At 44.6% G+C, this 22,560-nt stretch overlaps 1 protein-coding gene across 1 annotated transcript; it reads left to right on the top strand.

Moving 5' to 3' along the window:
- Positions 1–797: 797 nt before the first annotated feature.
- On the top strand, positions 798–22,220 carry LOC139928794 (inactive dipeptidyl peptidase 10). The gene is made up of 25 exons (XM_071921451.2): positions 798–836; positions 7,248–7,362; positions 7,719–7,814; positions 8,020–8,114; positions 8,708–8,779; positions 13,221–13,273; positions 13,911–13,992; positions 14,497–14,617; positions 14,734–14,888; positions 14,988–15,085; positions 15,260–15,383; positions 15,764–15,805; positions 15,924–16,028; positions 16,752–16,843; positions 17,668–17,715; positions 18,608–18,726; positions 18,836–18,883; positions 19,210–19,308; positions 19,899–19,965; positions 20,187–20,381; positions 20,487–20,541; positions 20,671–20,770; positions 20,898–20,956; positions 21,096–21,168; positions 21,291–22,220. The coding sequence occupies exons 1-25, from the start codon at positions 798–800 to the stop codon at positions 21,506–21,508; spliced, it is 2,370 nt and encodes a 789-aa protein (XP_071777552.1). The 3' UTR covers positions 21,509–22,220.
- Positions 22,221–22,560: the final 340 nt, after the last annotated feature.

The following is a 22,560-nucleotide window of genomic DNA, read 5'->3' as shown; positions in this document are numbered from 1 at the left end:
AAAAAGCAGCATTGCCACAACGCACAATTGATTAGATTGATCAGTGATCATCATAGCAAACAGTGTTTATTGAGTGAGGGAAGTTCAGTCCCCGCAAAAGCCATGCGTCCTGCTGAAGTGTCTTTGAGCAAGACACTGAACCCTACCTGCTCACTCATTGTAAGTCCTTGGGTAAGAGGCAATTATATCAATATAGGCTACTGGATATTGTATTACAAAACCATTATAGTGTATTGCATTACATTATATTATATTGGGCTGGATTATATTAGATTATAGTACAATTATGTGATATTAATGGAATTAATTTATTTTATAGCCTATTAGTGTATGTTCACTAATGACATTAGGCTACTAATGACATTAGGCTATTACATGTTAGGCTCCTAGATGTTATTTCTAAACTAAACGAGGCTGTTAATGATTCACTGAATGTTTTATTGCCTTTTGTTAACTCCACGTTGGATGTTTACAGGAATGCTGAAGCAGCTGAAGTTGCCAGGCTATATCTAACACCGTGTCTTGATTAATTTCTCAGCTGATCAATAGGCTAGGCTGTGGATTGGAAATAGGCGGATGAATGAACGAGATAGAAAGAGACGGGGGGAGAGAGAGAGAGAGAGAGAGGGTGAGAAGGGGGGGGGGAGAGAGAGAGAGAGAGAGAGAGAGATATCACTAGCCCACTGAAGACAAACTTGCAAGAAGCGGAGCATGGAGAACAAGCGCTGCGAGACCACTGTGCAGCTGCTGAGCGGGTTTTAACGTGACTGAGGTGCCACAGCTTGTTGCGGACCACAATGATTGCCACAACTCAACAAAACATGACCACGGAGCTGGTATGTGTTTTTTTTAATTATAGTAATTATTGAATCCTTATTTATTTTTCTTCAGATTCCAAGTCCACGCTGGTTGGGTTTTCACAGAGCAAGTGTGTGTGTGTGTGTGTGTGTGTGTGTGTGTGTGTGTGTGTGTGTGTGTGTGTGTGTGTGTGTGTGTGTGTGCCCTGCCGAGGGAGATTCTGTAAAATCCTCCGCTGTGCAGAAGGGAATTCCTCACATATCCACACAAAACGGTGATCATCGATTAGCGCGTGTGTTTTAGCCTTTTGTGGCCCATTCAGACTTTCTTCCGTCAATATCCATCTGCTGGACAGGCTCGACTTTGTGCACTGCGGTGCTGGCTGGTGTAGTAACTCGACGTCCAGTGCCTCTCACTCTTAACCTGTATTTCTGTCCCAGATACACTTTTATTACATGATATCTGCTGCATCAATAATAATCCTCATTTATTCCATCTAACACTAAGATATTAGGATTTTCCCAGCTGCCTGTCCCCATCAGTTTAATGCTTAGACGTGCATGGTGACAAAGGGGCTCAAAACTACAGCCTGCACTGTATGATTGATTATCCCTCTGCTGTGTAGGTGTATTGTCAATGAGCAATGAATGACGATAAGCCACTATCATATATATTTTTTTGCTTACACTCCTTAGACTCTTAATTGATGCTGAAATTATAGTCACACATCTGCATTGTTGTTTAAGAAATGATTTTATTATGGTCTACTAATTCTATTGTAACATGTTGTAATAACAGCTCCAAAGTGATTCTGGCACTTGATGTTGGTGTCTTTGGAAAAGAGATTGCCATGTAGAGTTCATCTCTGTTCATATGCCCGCTCTAAATTGTGGGCACAGAATGTTGATTGCAAATGTTACATGGTGACTCATAAGATTCATTGATGGTTTCTATGCCTAAAAATAATATTGTTTTTTGGTGTAGTTATTCATGTATTAGTATGATATTATCGATAGCGAGTATCAAGCTGCAGCAGATCAATTAGTCATGAGTCAGGGTTTACACTTTTGTTTGGATGGGATTTCTGGACAAGGAAAGTTTGAAATCCTGATACATGACTAACATCTACACCTTGTTTCCTTCTCACTATGGGCTTAGGCTAAATAAAACTTTCTCACACTGATGAGTCAGTCGCTGCCCAGAGATTAGCTATTGTGGTGGATATGCTCTCTATTTTCAGTGCAGTGCAACAATTTGAAATTGTGTCAAATCGCCCAACTGACAGATCTCAACAAACCATCACCTTCTTTGGGAGAGAGTTTCAATCCAGAGATCTTTCAGTTCAGAGCTGCAGGTGGAGGCAAGTGTTTGAGAGACTGGACTGACAGTAAATATATATATATAAAAAAACGCTCCATGGGTATTTTCTGTAATGTGATATGTAGTATGATACTGGGCATAGTGATGTTTGAAATAATGTGACACACTGACTCAGTTCTACTGATGTGATGAAATGGTGTCTTGATGTATTCAGATTATCCTGCAGCATTATCGTTTCCCTGAGAGAGCCACATGACGCTGTGGGGCTTACAGATGATCCATTGCCTGCAAATGTCGCACTGTCTTATGCCCCTGTCTCCAATCAATACCCTTTACACAGCCAAGCAATTTATGAGGCAAACCACATTTGCTCATTTTCAATGAGGGATTATTTTTATTGCTCAGTTGTGTTGCTAATTGTTATGTCTTTCCCCGCTGATGAGTAGAAGCAGTGGATGAAGAGATATTATGGGTTGCTACTTGTCAGTCATGTGTTTGTTTGAGGAATGTAACAATAAAACATTAGGGACATCATGATACAATAGTTTCAAAGTGCATTGTTTGAGCTGAAAAATGTATTGTGATGGCAATTATGGCCATAACCAAATACAATTAACAAAGCAATATAACAATTTCATGCCACAGTAACATAATATTTTTTGTTCTGGCTCATTTAATCCCTTGTATTAAGGAAGAAAACAACCTTGATTTAATTAGTTCTTTCAAAGGCAATTTTGTTTCAATTTCAGCTTCAACACTGATATTGTGGATTGGTATATTGTACAGTATATTGTATCATTTGTTGAGCATATTGTGAAACCAATAGTTTGTTTGTGCAGAATCTTGGCCTGCTGTAAAAACGACATGTTCTTCTCTGTCATATTTCAGTGTAACTCTGCCATGCTGCCCAAAGCTCTGCCACATGCATTTCACTGACATTGCTTGTTTCCCAAGGCAGAAACCCAACCACTGTGAGAGGCTGGACTCACTGAGGAAAAGCCTCCTTACGCAGGACCCTTTTGTACAGTAAATTTTGTAATGCGTGATGGGAAGCATGAAAAGAATAAGACGGTAGGGCAGCCCTGCAGCAGAGGAGGCTAAAGCGGTGGGTCTTTCATTTCACTAAGGCTTGTGCTGCATTGTCTGGCGTTAGCCTCGAGGGCACAAAATCTGCCCACTTAGTCCCATATGGTGTCTTTACCACCTACTGCCTCTTTTAACATGGGGAGCACAAGGGAGACATGGTGGCACAGTGAGTAGGAGTGCAGCAATTCTTCTGGATGTGATAAAAGATAGCCTAGATAGAAATCAAGCTTTGGTATCTCATTTACTTCAGCAGGTTGGTTACCATCTATTCAAACTAAGCTGAAGTTACAGCCCACTTTAACGATAACCTCCATTTTAAATGAGGCACAGAGAGATATTGACAAGGCAATACATGCGCGGGTTACTTGCTAATCTACAGCTCTCCATTGTGGGCAATTACAATGAATCATTAAAATAAGGGGCTTATAGGATATATTGAAGGCTATATGTATCTGCCAATACATAGTTCCCTCTCTTTTCATGTTGGTGGTTATTTTACTGATGCCTCTGCCAATGTCATGTGTGTAGTAAATATCATAGCCTGATGTTAAAGGGAGGTGAGAGGAATGCAAATCGAGAATCTGTATCCCTGAAGACTACGCCTGCATTGGTTCTCTGATTCCTACGCAAGTGATTTATTGTTGGGTTCTCCTCGCCTCAAAGACAGAGAAGATGGAGTTAAGGAGGTCTCCTGAGCCTAATTTATGAATTCTTAGCACCGCCTGGATTGTCCACAACCTAGTTGTGGTGCATAGTGTGTGGATTGAGTAATTGTGCTTGGTGTGGCTTCCTTTATAGTGTGTGAACTCAATCAATACAATTAGAGGTGTTTGATTTTGTGGGCTTTGCTCTGAAAAAAGGATCCAGTTAGCTGAAATCTGTCTGTGTTGAATTTGAAAAACAGTTCCAGTCCGTTGAGTACGGGTTTCTGAGTGGAGATGGTGGAAAGGTCAGAAAAGGTCCCGGTAATCCGCAAGGAGGTGTCATACTTTGCAAGAAACAGTGCTCTCCAGTGGTCTGTCTATCTAAAAGTCCCCTTTACAGGCTGCATTAATTGTTTCCCTCTGGACCTTGTTCAACTGCACACCTTATCGATTCTTTCATTTGGTTGAGTGAAATTCCCCAAGCTCTGCTGGCAAAGGTAGGAGCTCTCTTTTCTCTAATGCAATTCGGCATGGTTTGCCAAAATCCCTCTCAGCGGCGTTCCTTCAAGTGAGAGTTATCCATAAACATAAAGAGCTTTGATTTGCATTCTTGAGTCCCTTTGTGTTTGAGTGACACCTCATCAAGGCTTCTTCTTCAGCTCCCGTGGGATCAAGTAGGCTGGATGGGATAGATGGCTCAGTGAGGAAGATCTATGTGTGATTCATTTTTGATGTGGCTCAGCAGAAAATCTGCTATGAGATATAATCTCTTGTCCATCAGGTTGCTGACTGAGACAAGCCGGGTCTGTCACACAGCCCGATTCCTCATCCGTTCACCTGTGCCAGCAGTTTGTGCTGTATTAGATCCCACATGCAATGCGACCAGCAGCCAGCCAGTGGTGGCAGCTCTCCTCACATTCACTCTGGGGATTCTGCTCTTCATATCTGTGCCTCATTTGCAAGTGTGACAAAACTCCTCATTCACCCAATGCGGATTCTCCCTGTCTATCTTACAACGATGCGACCTTAATTGGAAGTGTAGTCTAATGTGTGAGCTCAGGGGAACGATGGGAGCTGTGCATCCCATTAAGAAGGATGTTTGGGCTCGCATGTTGCACTCAGTAATTAGAGAGAGGACTTGCAAATGAAAACACTGTCTGTGGTGGAATCAGCCGAGCGGAGGAATTTCATTTAAAGTGTCCCCTCCTGCTATGGGATCCATGAGACCTGGGAATTGCGAGGGATCTTTCAATATATGTGTTATGATACTGTAATCCTCAGATGACTGCAATTCTGTACAGCATATTGCAAATCTGTGGCGTGAAAAAGAGTCTAAATTAGATTTTACCATTAGAAACAGCCACTTTCAAACATTTAATCATCAAATATACAAATATATAAAGCAATATATACAAATTGCTTAGTGCCACTAGCAGCTGCCTCTCCACACTTGGTTTCACTTCCAGAAAAAAAATGTGCTTTATAGTTCAATCATACAGAAACTGTAGACGATACAGTATATTGTCAGTATTGAATGTATTGCAATATTGATTGCACAATTTTCTAGCACTCCCCTAGCCTCCATAGAGTGTCTTACATAACTTTTTCAGATGGAATGATGGTGGTTCACTGTAGCAGAGAGATTGTGCGGCGAGAGGGCAAGAGGATGAGATAAAACACAGTGTTGTAGAGGGCAGTAGATACGGGGAGACTCGCACATCAATCGCCTGCCCAACAGCTCCGGCCTGCACTGGGAGCTGAAACATCACTTAAAAGACGTCCCTGTTGGTGCAACTGGTAGTGGTTTTAATTTGAACGTGTTATGATACCGCAGCCAAGGAGATCTATTAAAGATGAGACCTTGGCAGGAGTCCCGTGTTGGCAACTAGTCAAGATATAGCCGAGCTCTTGTCTGACTCTCATACATCTCGGGTTGAAAGTAAGCCACCTTGGAATAGCAGGTGAGGATTTTCTGAAATGAATTCTCAGATTGATAAAAAAAAAAAAGAAGAAATGTGTATCGAGGGTTAGTGCTGAACAAAATAAGCAGTGCATGAAGCCGTAAAGTAAGGTGAGAAAATGTGTGTCCCCCACTGTTTCTGGCTCAAGTGAGGTGACCTTTAATCTTCAATTGCTACCATGCTTTCTGTTTTGGAATTGAGTTTTCTGACATTTTGAAGTGTCCTGAGTACGCGGTCATGTTTTCAACACTGTTTCATATCTACACCCAGTGCCGGGGGGGTTCGAGTCACATGGTCAAGGACAGTATAGGAGTGTGTGGGTGTGTGGATGTGGGGGGGGGGGGGGGGGGGGGGGGGGGGCGGGGGGGGGGGGGATGTATGGGGGCAACTGTGGCTGATAGCACAGACTCAGGGACAGCTGGTGGCACCCAGGGAGCGCGGAGGAGCAGCAATCTGTTGACCACTGAACCGCATAGATGCCCCCCACCCCTCCTCCTCCTCCTCCTCCTCCTCCTCCTCCTTCCCTGCTCTCCTCCGCTCTCCAAGGCCCGGAGGAAGGTGACAGGGAGAGGCGAGGCTGCGAGGGTTAAGCCAAGGGGTGGGCGGCCATTATGAAGGCTGAGCTTTATGGCTGCTCTGTGATTGAACTCTCACACTCCAGTGGGCATGTGGCTCCGGCGATGCCAGCCTCTCATTACGAGGGAGTGGAGCGCAGCCCGGGAACGGCGCGCAATTGTGTTTAATTGTGACTGATACTGTCGCAATCTCATTCCATCAGTTCCCCCTGATGGCGTTAAGGAGGAGGATGTGCGAGGAACTGAGCCTTAACTTGAAGCTTTCCCTCTCCTGGCAACTGCAGCTGAGCTATTCTGTCTATAATTCATCATATCGCTATTTCGTCCCATCTGCTTTTGCTTATTTTTTATCGCCGCATCAAGAATTTCCTCCAAATCAGTTCAGTACATCTTGATCTCCCAAAGCGGCTCTTTGCAGATGAATTCGACAAAGGCTTTATCTTTGAAGCACATTTTTTTAGGCGCCACACATTTCATGATCATTTTGTCCATATCCCTCCTTCTCAGCCTTACCACACGGCCCATTAGTAATGTAACAGGTGAAATGAGGCGGCTGTGGAGAGGGATTATGGTATGACTAAAAATTGCTGCCTGCAATTAAAGTCTAATTTCTCATTTGCAAAGTTTTTTATGCACCACTTTTAAGGAAAATGAGTGTAATTCAGGTAGATTTCTGCCACGGTGAAAACTGGTCTCAATCCTCCAGAGACTCACTGTACTGATATGCCTGTCGGAGAGAAAATTCTGTGCGACCGTGGAAATGAAGCAGCACTAATGTTCTCTCCCTCGGCTGTGCTCACACTCATCACTCTGTGTGTGTGTGCGTGCACATGTGTGTGTGTGTGTATTCTTTTATCTGTCAGGACCTGGGTGGTTCAGGTGGTCCACCACGGAACTGGAAGGGCATAGGAATTGCCATGGTGGTGATCGTGGCCGTCATGTCCCTGGTCATCCTCTCCGTCATCCTCCTCACACCCGGTAAGAGAATGGAAAGAACTGGGGGGGGGGGGGGGGGGAGAGACAGCAATGAAAAAAAAATGGGGGCGAAGAGAAGTGGGAAAGAATAAAGGCAAAGAAGTGGAGTGGAGTTGTAGTGTGGGGATTAAAGGGAGGATAATGCAGGCAGGCAAACATTTCTTACAAACGTTACAAACATATCAACAAGCACATTCAAAATATGCCAAAAGAAACCAAGACTGAAGCAAAACACTGCAAACATGCCCAGGCTTTGCTTCTCTGTAAATAGAAGATAATTCTCGTTATGCGCTGAAAAGTGAAAAGCGAGGAGTTTCTTTAACTTCTGCCTCTCTCTCTCTCTCTCTCTCTCTCCGAAGATGAGTCCCACTTGTTACTCCGTTCCCGTCTCACCATGGAGGATCTGGAGAGCGAGGAGTTCAAAGTTCATGACCCCCGTGTGGCATGGTTGAACGGTAAAAGTCTATTTCCCCTGTGCTGATGTATAGATTACCTCTGACTGACAAAGTGCCTGTGTCAGTCGCAAGCCACTTTTAATTATCTCACCTGAAACAGAGCCGTGGGTTTGCAGAGGCAGCCAGCATCATGGCCTCTGTGGATTTCTGTCATAACTCTAATAACACAGGACTTTCTCCTCCTCAACTGTCTTGTCCCTGTCAGAAAACGAAGTGGCTCTGCGCACCAGAGAAGGACATGTGCTGTCGTTCAGCCTCAACAGCAACCTCACCGCTACCCTGCTGGACAACAGCTCCCTGGTGAGTTACTGCCAAAAGGGTAGATCTCACTATTGATTGCCTCATATATACAGACAGCTGGACAAATGGACTGGTCAATAGAGAGGTGCTTCCAGATGGAGAGGGAATATAGAGCCCCCCTGTTACACATCCCCCTGTTGAGACAAATAGAGCCTTGTATATGCAGTGGCAGAGTGACAGAATAAACCGCTTTTTCCCCCCCGATCCGGCTGCTGTGTTTGAGCCCTCAACATGTGGCTTCAAAGAGATTTTCCAAGCAAGGGCATCATTTTGAACGCCGCCTCTGCGCGACACTGACAGACTTATATGGGTCATTGCCGAGGAGCTTAAGCAGGGTTGTGTTGTCAGGTTGAGATGAAGTCGCTCCTCTTTTTGCTCCCCTGAGTTGCGATTTGCTGTAGCGTCTCCGCCGCTGCTGTTAATCCCAGAAAAAGATGTTTTTGTGCATGAATACCAACAAGCAAATAGAGCTTCCCCAGACATACATGATGCAATGAGACGATTTTTGCCCAAATAGTGTGTCACACTTAGAGGTTTAGATTCGCCGCAGGCCACATCGAAGTATCTGATGATATGTTGTCTTTTTTCTATAGGATCTGACCAGCACTAAATTCCACGTGTCCGCAGACAAGAGGTTTGTCCTCTTGGCGCATAACATTCGACCGGTAAGTTTTGTCCGAATCTATGGTCAGGAAAGATTTATTGCCACAGCATTTAATCATGTAAAACAGTAAGTTGATTCTGAACTGTGCCAGAAAGGGACTGTCAAGCATTTTAACTTCAGAGAACATGCAGGACCATAAATCATCCCCTAATATCAAAGCCAATCTGTTCCCGCTCACAGCCCTCTACTTGTCTGGCGGACCACTGGTGGCTGTGAAACAACGGTGACATGCATTCTAATCACATCTTACAGAGTATGAGGGAGAGGAGGGAGGGAGGGAGGAGGGGGACCCCAAAGAAACAACAGAGGGGAAGAGAGAGTACAGGAAGGAGGAGGAGGAGGAGGAACAGGAGGAGGAGGAGGGGGACCGATTCTGCTACTGCAGCAGTCCGTAGCTCTACAACGCAGACAGCCAAAACGACTGAGATAACATGTGAGGAGTCGAATATTAAAGTGGCTGATGGTGGAAGGTGCAGAGGGGGTTACAGGAAAGCTTAGGGTGAGTGATCAGTTTGATGTGGAGAGCGGAGAGAAGGGGGGAAGGGGAGATCAGGGAGATGGAGCGGCAAAGTTGGAGCTGCAGTAATGAAATCGCCCTGCTAGTTTGGTGGGGAATTTTAATGAGGCGCTTACGAGAGTCAAATTCGCAATCTCCAGCTGGTTTGAGATAAGCGTCTATTCACATCGATGGTATAGACACACAAAAAAAAACAACCCAGCGCCATATAGCCTCTCTTCTCCTCCCCGCCGGTCCTCCCACTCTGTAAATACCCGCGCGCTTAATAAATAGTTGACTCTTTCCCTCAAAGGGCAGGCAAGACGCGTAATGTGCAAGTAATGGGGGAGGGAAGAAAACAGAATTAGGAGGAAAAAAGCTCTCAGCACATTTTTTTCCCCCACATATTTTTATTAAAAATCCCAGCACAGATTTTTGCTGTTGTTTAGAATGTTCTCTCTCTCTCTCTCTCTCTCTCTCTCTCTCTCTCCCTCTCTCTCTCTCTCGGTCTCTCTTTGAATTTCCCCTACCTCTCTGGGTCCTTCTTTCAAAGATCTGCTTTTGCTCTAATCACTGCGTATCATATTCTCTCTGTGTGTGAGTGTGTGTAGGTGTGTGTGTGTGTGTGTGTGTGTGGAGGGGGGTGGGGGTGGGGTGTGTGTGTGTGTGCGAGCCTGTTGCTGTGTTAAAGCATTTATCATAAACACACAGCACATTCAGCTTAACTGAATTATTTAGTGGTTAATACACGATATATCAGTTATCAGATATCAAAAACCGGGTAGAGAAAGATGAGGTTCAGATGTTTGCCCAATTTATGGGTGGGTTTGGTTGATTTATGCCATGTCATTAGCATACTTCCTATGGTATCAGCAGGAATTGTCTATCCTCATCTGCATGCTCAGTGTGAGCGAGGGGATGTATGCACACTCATAGGAGTCAGAGACAGCGGATATGTCACCTGGATTCATGCGTATATTGTGTGTGTTTGTGTGTGTGTGTGTGTGTATGTGTGTGTGGGCATGGCTGGTATTTTGTGCGCGTGGGGGATATTCCTCCATTCTCCCCCTCTTTTGCTCTCTTTCTAGCTCCCTCTTCCTCTCTCTCATTCTTCCTCTCTCTCTCTCTCTCTCTCTCTCTCACACACTTTTTTTTTCTGTCTATCTCTGGGGGTTTTGTGCTGACTGAAGCAGTTTGCAGCCAGCGCCAGCTTCCTTATTCGGAAGAGGAGCGGCATGCTGCTGAGAATGGCAGAGAATGAGAGAGAAAGAGAGAGGGAGAGAGAGAGAGAGAGAGAGAGAGAGAGAGCAGGGGAGAAAGCCACTAGCAGAGGAGAAGGGGAGAAAAATGTGATATGCACCATTTGCCCTTACATAGCCTGCCCAATCGAAATCAATCAGAATGGGCATAAAAGAATGACAGAGATGCTAAAAGGAGAGAGCTGCAGTGGGGAGAAATGGATGAGCGGGCTGTGGGTAAAAGTTAAAAGGCTTCTCTGGATTTCGTATTAGCTCTTGAGGCTTTAGGGACAGTTTGTGCCTGGTGGGTGAAAATAAATGGGTTTTGATAAGAGGGTATAGTCGGAGGTGTGTTAGGGATGGGGCCTCATAGGAACAAGTGGAAGCTGATTTCCTACAGGAAAAGGCTCCGTCTGTCCTCCAAGCCTGTGTGAATTGGACAGGTTTGTGCATGTGTGTTTGTATGTTTGTGTGTGAGAGGAGAGAGAGAGAGAGAGAGAGATGGAGAGAGAGGAGGAACCATATATTTTAAAGAGTGGAGGAGAGATCGTTTAGATGAGATGGAGGTTTGGGGGATTGATGGGGAGAGGCAAGCAGAGCGGTACCTGCCAAGGCGGTGCAGTTTAGGGACAAATAAAACACCAGGCCAGTTGTGTCTGCACTCTGCATCAAGCCACCACTGTTTGCTGGTATCAAACGCAGCACATTGAGAAACTGTAAAGAAATGCTTGTGAGGCGTAAACAATGGGATAGGGAGGGATGCTATTATCCCCCTCATATTGTGCGTCTTGCAGCATACAATAGCTACCAATATCCGTCCTCACGCAACGGGCGTTGTAATCTCCGCACGGTGCCATTGTCAGTGAATCCCACACGAACGCACGAGTCTTCTGGGTGTTTAATCTGGGGAGGGGGCGGGTAGTAATGGGGGGGAGACGAGCAGAACGATCTGGAGGATTTATGACATGTCGTTGGCAGCCACATTAGAATTCACTCCTGCCTCCCCGGGACACATGCTCTCACTCTCTCTCTGCCTCGCACGTACACAGGCGTCCCGTCTGTTTATCACACACACACACAGACAATAACGTACTGTCTCCGCTAGCTTCATAATGTGAAATTATGAGCAGGACCTCTGGGTTTGTTAACAAATCATAAACAGCTGATTATGCTGCGGCTGCCCCCCTTTGGCCTCATAGAGTGACACTCCTAACTCTGCTATGCCCGCTTGACGTCTGTTAAATATCTGTCAACTCTGGCCCTCAGCCTCGATGCCAGTGACTCTGCCCTCCTTCCCTCTTTCTTTCTTTCTTTCTTTCTTTCTTTCTTTCTTTCTTTCCCCGGTCTTTGGCCAATTCATTCTTCCTCCCTCTTCCTGGTTACTATTGTGCTTTTAGCGAAGGGGAAGCTGTTTCCCTGTATGCCTAGTTGCCCTCACGCTCAGCACCAACATCCAGCTGTGCAAGACTTACCACACTGCAATCAGGTTTCAATTTCCTTTAGAAAGCCACACTGTTTACTTCCTTTCTTTATCCCTGCTGCTTTACCCCTGCCTCTCTCCATCCCTGCATTTTCTAGCTGGGGACAAACAACACACAGAGAAATCCAATTTCACTGCTAAGTATGCTGTATAGAAGATGTGACATTTAATTTCTTTAGGGACTGGCTTTCCAGGAGGCTGGGGTTGTTAGAGGCCAGCGGGCAAATAGCCTGCTTCCAACTCTTTGCTTGAAAAAAAAAAAAACCGGTAGCAATCAATATATTACCTAGAATTCATCAGGTACTGTTGTGATCAATCGTATTTAATACACACACACGCACACACACACACACACACATTCATCGATTCTGGTCCCTAGTCTTCTTCAACATGCTAATTTAATTATTCATTGAGCTGCTGATGCTTGTGTCAGGGTTGCGAGAGAGTTGCCAGCCACAATGGATCTCTATCACTTGGAAGGATATTAGCTGTAATGATGCTATTTAATAAGGATGTCTCTCGTAGTTCCCGTACTTTCCTTACTCACTTCACGTCTGTAATGTTAACTTGTCTCTTTTACTCAGTCTAAGGAGGCCTGCTATCTAAATTCCTATGCTAATCAGATGATGTAATATGGATGAAATTGCTGGCCAAGTTTTAATGACCCGTATAAAATGGACAGTTTTGGTCCTCACTTCTGATTGGCTGAGTCAAAGCTGCTGTAAAATACCTGCTAAACACAGTTAAACAGTGTATTTAAATATTAATGTGGTAACTGAGAATCACCACACATACCCGTATTCATGTGTCGCTTAGCAACCACTTTGTTTAGGCACGACTATGTTGCTTGGCGGAGGAATAACATTAAATTTAACTATTATCAGTAAAAAATCATTTAGGATTCATTGAACATTTGGCTTATTTCTTTTTTAATATAGTGGTGTGTTACTGCCGGCTTATAAAAGCAATAAGCCGGCAGCCAATAATGCAGTGCTTGGCCTCAGCACTATCCTTCCTTACCTTTGTTTCATTTGCAATTAACCAAGTTTCATGTTTGTGTTTGTATGTGTGCACATGTCTGGATACGCATGTGCACATGTGGTTGTGTGTGTGTGAGTGTGTGTGTCCATGTGCACCTGTGTATGTGCATGTGCGAGTACTAAAATGTGTGAGTGTGTTCTCCTCTAAGTGCGGGACACCTGTGCATCATATCCTCTACCTCTTTCAGGTGTTCTCTCAGTCCTTCACAGCCTCCTATGCTATCTACACTGTGGCTAATGGGTAGGTAGAACCATGAATGCTAATGCATGGGCTGCACTGGGCATGAGCGTTACCAATGCAAGCAGGCCCGCGGACTGACAAAGTTCCCCCAAGTGTGTCTCATCGAATCAGAGCCTCATGTTTCTGTCAGACATGCATTCTTTTTTATCAGTGCCCTTTCCAGGCGCCATATCCAGCCTGAGGTTTGTAATCTACATTTGAATTCACTGCCTGAGATTCATATCCAGCCTCATAACAGTGAGAAACTCCATGGTAGCTGTAGACGATACCTGGAACTTGTATCTCGGAGGAACGCCAGTGCCTCTGTGAAAGGGACTTCAGGAAGATCTGCACTACTGATCAGAGTGAATTGCCTGAGAATGCCTTGGAGGAAAGTGTTTGCCTGTCCTAAGGAAGATAAAAGTGTGGCTAGAAATATGGAAAAAGAAACGTTGCACCCTTGCATGAACCAACCCCATTCTCTGTTTTTTTTCGTTTTCCCTCTCTGCATCTTGCTCTTTTTTTCCCCTCACAAAATCTCTCTCAAGCGAAGCTCAGGGCCAGGGCATGGATGGACCTCAGAGGTCCTCTGTCTGTATCCACTAGTGGCTGTAAATGGGACAGTCATCCCTAATGGACGGCTTTGTGTGTGTTCCAGGGATCTTCTGGAGCTTAACCCTCCAGAGAGGGAGAAGGCAGCACTACAGTACGCAGCCTGGGGGCCCCAGGGGAACCAGCTGGTAAGCCTGGCACTCAACTCACTTACTTACTCATTCTCTCACTCGTTAGCATGTCCTCCACATCAACTATGCCTGGCGGTATGCGAGGAATACACTGTAAACCTTTAGAATCTACAATATTGCAATCTGTGTATGAACAGAAACTCCTTTTGACATATTTTCACAATGCTGCCATCAATGTGTCTTTGGGGTTTTGAGATGAACTCCAGCACTGAGCGTATTGACATGACCGCGGTGCTATAATGGGGTTGTTTTACACTGATAATATAATTCATCTAGCTTCTCTGTACTGTAATTTGCTTTCGCTGCTATGTCCGTGCTCATCTGCAGCACATTAACTGGCAAGCTAAGATGTATTGGCTCTCACTCGGGCGTGCTGGCTGATGATTCATTCACTCTTGGATGGCATCCGACGCTTGATTCCGGCAGCCAGCGACGAAGCCTGCAAGTGTGCTGTCTTTGATAACGGATCGGCTCTATCTGTCTGTGCTGCTGTCACGCCAGGCCTATGTGTTTGACGGAGATATCTACTACAAGCCAGGTGTGACCAGCAAAGCCCTGCGTCTCACATCCAGTGGTCAGGAACCGCAGGTGGTCAACGGACTCTCTGACTGGACCTATGAAGGTAGGACGTATTCCAACGTTTCACACCCAGGTGGTCGGGTGGAAAAGTTGCAAAATCAAGCCGGCAGGTACGTGGCTTCACAGCTGTCATGAATTCAACATTTTCTTGTTCAACAGAGGAAGTGCTCTTGACCTATGCTGCCCACTGGTGGTCTGCTGATGGCGCCCGGCTGGCATACCTCACCATCAACAACTCCGCCACACCTATGATGGAAATACCTCACTTCTTAGGCGGCCTCTACCCCTCCAACGTGTTCTTTCCTTACCCCAAGGTGACAGCTGTTTGAAAACAGATTTGCCAAAAAGATCTTAAACGTATTTGATGAGGTTTTCTGATCCTCTTTTTTTTCTTCTTTTGCTCGACTTCGTAGGCTGGCTCAAGCATCCCCTCAGTCAGTCTGTTTGTAGTGAACCTGTATGGTCCAGCTCACACTCTGGAGATGATGCCTCCTGACTCCCTGAGGGCCAGGTAGTACCTCTCTCCGAGTCTAAAAACAGAATAAACCATGAAGACGTTAGCCGTCAGCTGTCAGAAATGTCTGAATTCCTCTCCTCTGCTGCTTCTTTTTTTTTCTCAACTCCTCCATTCCACTTTCCGCTCCCCTCCTCGTGTTTTTTTTTTTTTTCTGCACTACTCCTTTAGAGACAGCTACATCTCCATGGTGACTTGGGTCAGCAGCACCCGCCTCGCGGTTCGTTGGCTAAATCGTGCCCAGAACCAATCAGTGCTGTGCGTGTGCGAGGCCACCACTGGGGCGTGCTCAGAGGTGAGCGGTCATCACTCGTTCCACATCAGTAATCCAACGGGTCTCCATCGCCATATGCAGCTTTAATAGAATTTTTCTTCTTTCGCACAGTGTGGGGACTTAGGATTGATTTCCTTAAGCTCTCACATCTCTCCTGGCCAGATTAATATTTAAGGTCATTTGCTGCATGTGAAGAATGTTCAATGATGCACTGCAGTATAATTCTGTCCCCCAGTAATCCTCGCAGATTCATTTTTGTTTCCCCTTTGCAGATTACATATTAATGCTACATTTAATAATTAATAATCATAATATGGTTTATTTATACGATGTTGTGAAAAACAGTGTTAGGTGTAAGTATGAATGGTGTGAATAATTCGTATGTGATTTTAAATCCCCAGAAACACAAAGTGGCCATGGACCTGATGCAAAACCAGCGGCAGGTAGGTGTTTCTCATGAGGCAAAAGGCTATTTGCAGCTATCCATCCTTGCCAGTGGGCCAACTAGCGAGGTGGGACACTAGATTCCTGTTGACTCGATCCGTTTCTCCGACTCAACAGGAGGTGCCGTTGTTTTCAGCTGACGGCTCCGTGTTTTATATGATCCTGCCATCCAAACAGGGGGCTCGTGGAGAGTTTCGCCACATTGCCAGCCTCTCAGCCCAGGTCAGTTTTAGGGCAGTTAACTTTTACTCCCTTGTGTCATCCTCGAATAGTTTACGGCCAAATTGATTGTTAACTTCTCAACAGGGCCACATTAAATGGCGTGTGATTACAGATCTTAACAGCGCAGTGCCTAATGTCTGCTTTGCTCGCACTCTCTTCCACTTCTCTCATTATCTCCAAGCAATTTGTCCCCATTTGTTTTCTTCTTCATTTTGCAAACACTGGTTGAGCAATACCTTGTCAGCAAATTGTTTATCAAAGGAGTCATTTTGCTTATTGCCCCCATGTTCTTCTGCCCTTTATCTTTTTGAGGGGAAAAAGCGTAATTTTTTATACTGTATAGATCTCATCCAAGAATTCAGTGAATTCTGAATTAAGAAGGACATTTTATTTTATAATCACCCACATGTATGCCACTACTGGCTCAGGATCAAATCCTGCCAGTGCTTTCTCTCCTGTGTCTCAGCTGCTTTGTGCCTCTCTCGCTTTTTCCCTCACTATCTAAATAAAGAATAATTTAAAAAATACTGCTCTCCTTTATGTACTCTCTCTGCACTGTCGGCATTTTGTTTAATTCTGTAGATCTATCTAAATTTGTTTCTTTTACATCCTCTCGCACACTCTCGCTGTACTGCTGCATCTATTTCTATTTCTGTTTCCGTGTCTATCTGCCTGTTTCTATATTCCTCTTCATCTCTGTTCCTCTGCCTCTGTGTAACGCAGCCTGCCATCCCTTCTGTCCCTCCTCGCTTCTTGACATCGGGGAACTGGGACGTCACCTTGCTCTGCGCCCTAGACGAGAAGGCTGGGAAGATGTATGTGAGAGCCACAGTGTGCGGAGCGGTGCACAGTCACCCTTCAGCTCTTTATCAGCTCACAGCTCCTTGCAATGAATGTACAAGTGACAGGAGGGAGAGAAGGATAGAGGCCATCATTAAAATGATCATCTCTTCGTGTAAGCTCAGAGCAAATTCCGGAAGTGTCAGCTGTTAGAGAGCAAATGCCTTCATTAGGTCATGGGCTAAACGGTACATTTAAAATTGTCCATTCGTAAGACATAAAAAGGCCATTTTGACGTGTACTTATTGATCTCAATGAGAAGGGCAAGGCAAATGGCTTTGACTCTGACTTTGCTCATGGCAAAGCATTGGCACTGAGGAGGACACAGCATTAGTTAGACTTAGAGCAGACCATTGCTTAACTCTGTCTTAACCCTGCTTGGGTGCCTGCACAGACACACTGAGGTATGACTGTGTGGAGCATCATAGAGCATTATGGGAAGTCTACTGCAGATCCAGCCAGATGTTTGCAGTCCCAAAATGCACATGCTGGCACCGCTCTTTGCCTCCAAGCAAGTCACGCTCTCTCACAATACTCCACTGCTATTCATATTCAAGTGGATAGAAAACATATTTCGGTGTAAATCCACTGCTTACACGCTTTAATTCGCCATCACTGACACTGCCTACAAATTAAATGTGATACACTGATTTTATTGTGCAGAAGTATGTAAATATATGTAGATAGATCCTTATCATAGAGCAATTACGATGAAGTAAAGATGCCTAAGGGTGATCTACAGTACTTGGATTGTGTTGAATAACTGGCTCTGTCTCTGGGTCATTTCTCTCTTTATCAGCTATTTCCTGAGCACAGAAGAATCCAGGCAAAGCAGACACCTTTACAGGTAAGCATGCAAAATGTTTGACCTACTGTGTGTTGTAAAATTAAATACAGTAATTATTTCCATTCCATATTAAGAGTAGAATAATACAAATCCATAAACGAAGATAGGATGTGTACTGAACTTGTGGAGTTGTGGAGATCTTTCTAATTTGCCATATTTTCGATTCCAAAACAGATTTTAGATTCATTTTTTGAGAGCTGCCCACTTTTCATTCAATTCGACTAAGACATCACTTATGGCATCTGAATGATTAAACAGTTACCGCACAAAAATGTGGTTAGAGTGGAGTGACTGCGCACTGATTTGCTGATATGAAAAAGGTGAAAAACAAGTGAGGTGTGATGTAAAGGGCGACTATGCAGCAGAGGAAGCCGGTCCATCCTCATGAATATGCTCCAAGCTGACAGGCCAGTTAATACATTTATAAGGGAAAAGGCCAACTCAGTGGACAAGGAGTCACTGAGACTTACGGTCCTGCCCCCTACCTGTGATAAATACGCTTGTCTCTTCACTCATCAGCCTCCTAGGGTTTATATCTCCTTTTTTTTATTACATAGCTTTGGGCTTCAGTAGATAGCTTAATACTGTAGAGGAGGAAGGATCGTGGTCTGTGATTAATCCTATATGAAATGTGAAAGCTCTGGTATGAACAGGGACAATTACAGACTGGGCACAGCCTCACAGCACCATCTGTAAAACAGCTTTTATGTTCAACCTTATTGAACCCCATTTGTTTCTGAGGAGTCAATCGTCTGAATAGTCTCAAGACGCAGCTACATTTCCTTAATATACAAACAATCAGTTGTCCGCGTCCTGGAGCGTATCAAACAGCTTCAGACGGCCCTATTCTTTTAAGTGCGGTCAATAATCTTGCTCTTCTCTTATTTCTGAGTGTGGACCTGGATGGAGTTTTTCAGCACCGGTGTCTCTCCTGTAATCTCATAGACGGATGTGGCTTTTTCAAAGCTGAATTCAGCCCCAATCAAACCCATTTCACTCTATATTGCCTAGGTAAACATCACACACACACACACACACACACACACACACAAAGAATATGAAAGCTGCATGCTGCTCAGACACTCGGATTTACAATGTTGTCTTTTGAACAATTCCCCAGGCCCTGGAATCCCCAAAGTGACAGTTCACAGTACAAAGGACCCCTCCAGTGAGTGTCTGACTAATGATGTCATCACCCAAATACCACCTACCCTCTCTCCCCACTCTAATCCATCAGACACTTTCCACGGCGGCCTGCAGAGGGTGGTATAGGCAAGCAAACATCGGGGCCGCCTCACACGGACCCATTCATCTCAGGGCTTTAATGTTTGCTTGTGAACACCGCCCTCTGTCTGCCGTTTCCTCAGAGAGCACGACCCACTAGGTGTCTGACTTGATGTTCAGCATGAAAGACAGTCTGTACCTCAGTTGATGTTTTGAATTGTGAGACACTGCACTGTAGCAGCTGACGCTCTGGTGTTTTATCCCCTGCAGGATACATAGTCCTGGAGGACAACGCCCTTCTGGCTGCAGCCCTGGAGGACAAGAGGCTCCCTGAGACTCTGTTCAGGACGCTGTCAGCAGACAACCACGGTACAGCAGAGAAACCATATCGCTAATTGTATTTATTTGTTGTCGTACTCACTGTATTTATCTAACCAGGCTGCTCGCTGAACAAAAAAAACCAACAACATTTAGTTAGACTATTGGCCACACAATTACAGTCACAAAGCATTCTCAGATTATAATCAATACCTTTCCCTGAGCAATTTAGCATTTATGGACTGTGGCTCAATCTACTGTATGCAGCAGTGACAAAGGAGCGCTGGCTGCACATATCTCAGACTGGAGGGGACAAATATAGTAGAGTAACAACCAAAGAAAGCAGTAATTGCTTCAATTTGGTGATTAAGTCTCCTTGGGACTGTGAGTCATGCCCTCCCTCTGGGAACCAGCACTAAGCATTCATTCATTCAGATCCTGGGTGTGCATGTAGGTGTGTGTCTGTGTTTTTTTTGTGTGAACTCACTGTTAACATAATGACACATACAGTATTAGCCTAAGGGGAGTTCGTGTTTCTGCAGTTCAGTGCCCAGAAGTGTCTTAGGCAGAGACTATGGATGGGTTTACCTATATTAGTCCTGACAGTTGACCTCCTGCTGCCCCTGTTTTCTTTTATTTAGATCTGCACCTGAAGCTATCTCTACCTCAGGGTTACGAGGCCAACCTGCACCCTCTACTCATCATTGTGTAAGTGTCTCTGAATTGCAGCCCTATGTGTCATAACATGTGCCATACCTTGTAGACAGGTTGACCAGGATAAGCATGCCGAACAGCAGCTATTGGTGGTTTAAAGTCACCTCTTTTGCAACCTGTGATCCCCATAGTCTTTTCTCATTCTCTCTTCATTCTCTCTTCATTCTCTCACACCTGTTACCGTACTAGCTCATCCTGTTCTTCTTGTCACACAGAGATGGAGTCCCTGGTAGTCAGTCAGTGACAGAGGAATTTGCCCTGGACTGGCCTCAGGTCCTCTCCAGTACACACAACGTGGCCTTGGCCTGGGTGGACGGCAGGAGCGGGGTTGGCCGTGGACAGAAGACCGCCACTGTGGATCCACGCAAGCTCGGCTCACTCAGAGTCAAAGATCACCTGGGAGTTGTAGAGTCAGTGCCCTTATGCAATATCATCAGGCCATACTGTTGAATTGTGAGAATAGTGTCAGTGTATTAATAATTAATACATTAATGGCCTTTTATATGTTTCCACAGGTGGTTGATGCAACTTCCTTATATTGATGATCGTCGGATGGCCCTCTATGGCAAGGTTACAATGCTTTTTAATTTGGCAGTTCAATACTTCTATTGAATAATAGACATAAAGGATTATGCCTGGCCACCTACACAGATACAGCATGCTCTGTATGTTAAGTGCTTTTTATGTCTCTTCCTACAGGCATTTGGTGGTTATTTAACTCTCAAGATGTTAGCCGCAACGGACAAGCTGTTTCAGTGTTCCGCTGCTGTGGCTCCCATAACTGACTTTAGACTTTATAGTGAGTTGAGATCATGTCATTCAATGGCCATAAAAACTGTGAATATATTTTTTGCGGGGATTAAACTCAATAACAATTCATATATGTTTCACAGTTTTCACAGTAGAAGTTATTCCACTGTTTTCAGGTGCTGCATTCTCAGAGAGGTACCTAGGCCTTCCAGCGAAGGAGGAACACACTTACTCGGTGAGGCTCTAAACCTAATGCTCTGAACATCAGTGAAAATACACTGTACCCCTTTCTGTGATAGAGGCCAGCTCAACAAGTCAGCTTCAGACTGTATTTACACAATTTCCACTCATGTTTTTGCTGTGTTTCTGTTCAGACTGCCTCTCTGCTGGAGGAGGTTAACAAGCTGAAAGACGAGAACTTCCTCATTTTACATGGAACTGCAGATGGTGAGCTATTGTTCAATTTTATACTGACCTTTAACGTAAATTTTTTATGTTTAATTTTATTACCTCTAATCTAAATGTGTGTGTGTGTGTGTGTGCGTGTGTGTGTGGCCATGGTCACAAAGCGAGGGTGCACTTCCAGCAGAGCGCTGAGCTCCTGAACCGACTGGTGAAGGTGGAAGCCAACTACTCTCTGCAGCTGTACCCAGACGAGGGCCACGTCCTTAGAGAGCCCCGCAGCGTCCAGCACTTCCAGCGGACACTGGTCAACTACCTCCAAACCTGCCTGAGGCACAGCCTCCTCCTAGAGCCCATAGAGGAGCCAGAGGAGGAGGACGACTGAGCCGAGAGCTCCCCTTCTTCTGGAAAGACACTCTTAGGACTGTGTACCATCTTATGCATTACCTTGGGTCGGACTACCAGGCACAAGAGCACAGGAGTGGGGACCAAACACATCAGATCACCGCCTACAACTTCTGAAAAACTTATATATACCTTCTTCTACACAATTGTTTGTGCTGTTATATGTTTGAGGCCCTGTTTGTTTACATAAGTCACACAAGATGATGTGGGCTAGTAGGCTACTGATTCTACCAAAAGTTTACAAATAGTCAAAAACATGCATGTCGTAACGGCTGCATGATATGGAGTAGTTTACAATGCATTGTTCTGTGTTTTACAGTTCTTCATTTAGCCCAATGGGGTTAAATGTGCAAAATCTGCCTAAATGAAGTTAAATGAGCATACTCATCATCCTAAATGTGCCAAATACATCACATGGACTTTAACCACTGGTTTTATTAGTATGACTTGCATTAGTGTGACTAAGAATGATTATGCAATTGAGACTAATCACACCACAAGTTCAGATTCAAGTATAAATGTGATGAAACAACAAACAAATTAACTCCAGATAATTTACAGACTTTGTAGGTCTGTCTATATATTTAGTAGTACAATATATTTCTGTTTTGATACATCTGGGCATTTTTGTGTTTTTCTTGTATATTTGTGTATTGTGTATTGCATAATTTAATTATTTCTTTTGACAAATTGTTGAGCTATTAAGTTACAGTCCACAAAGACAGAGGTATTGGCCATCATGGAGTAAGCTATCAGTCAAACCATGCTTCATACTGGTGAACTGCATGTAGTTGTTTTGAAACCGAATGCCCTTGAGACTAGACAACCGGTTACTCCTTTTTTCAACAATCCTTGACAATAAAGAATGAAGTTCTTGTTTTACAGCAAAAAAATGTGTTTTGGTTCCTTTAACCTTCACTGAACATCCCAGCTGCATTCCTACCAGGCAATTACTTGCACAGAGCCATTTGCAGCCTAAACTATGAAAAAACAAACTATCACATGCACTAATATTTGCTAGGGACTGACTTT

This window comes from Centroberyx gerrardi, chromosome 14 (genome assembly GCF_048128805.1).
Source record: "Centroberyx gerrardi isolate f3 chromosome 14, fCenGer3.hap1.cur.20231027, whole genome shotgun sequence".
NCBI lineage: Eukaryota > Metazoa > Chordata > Actinopteri > Beryciformes > Berycidae > Centroberyx > Centroberyx gerrardi.
Note: the sequence above shows the minus strand (reverse complement) of the source record. Positions and strands in the feature narration are given on the sequence as shown.

Coding starts and splice junctions, on each gene's coding strand:
- LOC139928794 (XM_071921451.2), top strand. CDS start 798: ATGATTGCCACAACTCAACAAAACATGACCACGGAGCTG. Junction 8,780..13,220: donor TGGCGCATAACATTCGACCG/GTAAGTTTTGTC, acceptor TACCTCTTTCAG/GTGTTCTCTCAGTCCTTCAC. Junction 19,966..20,186: donor CACCCTCTACTCATCATTGT/GTAAGTGTCTCT, acceptor CTTGTCACACAG/AGATGGAGTCCCTGGTAGTC.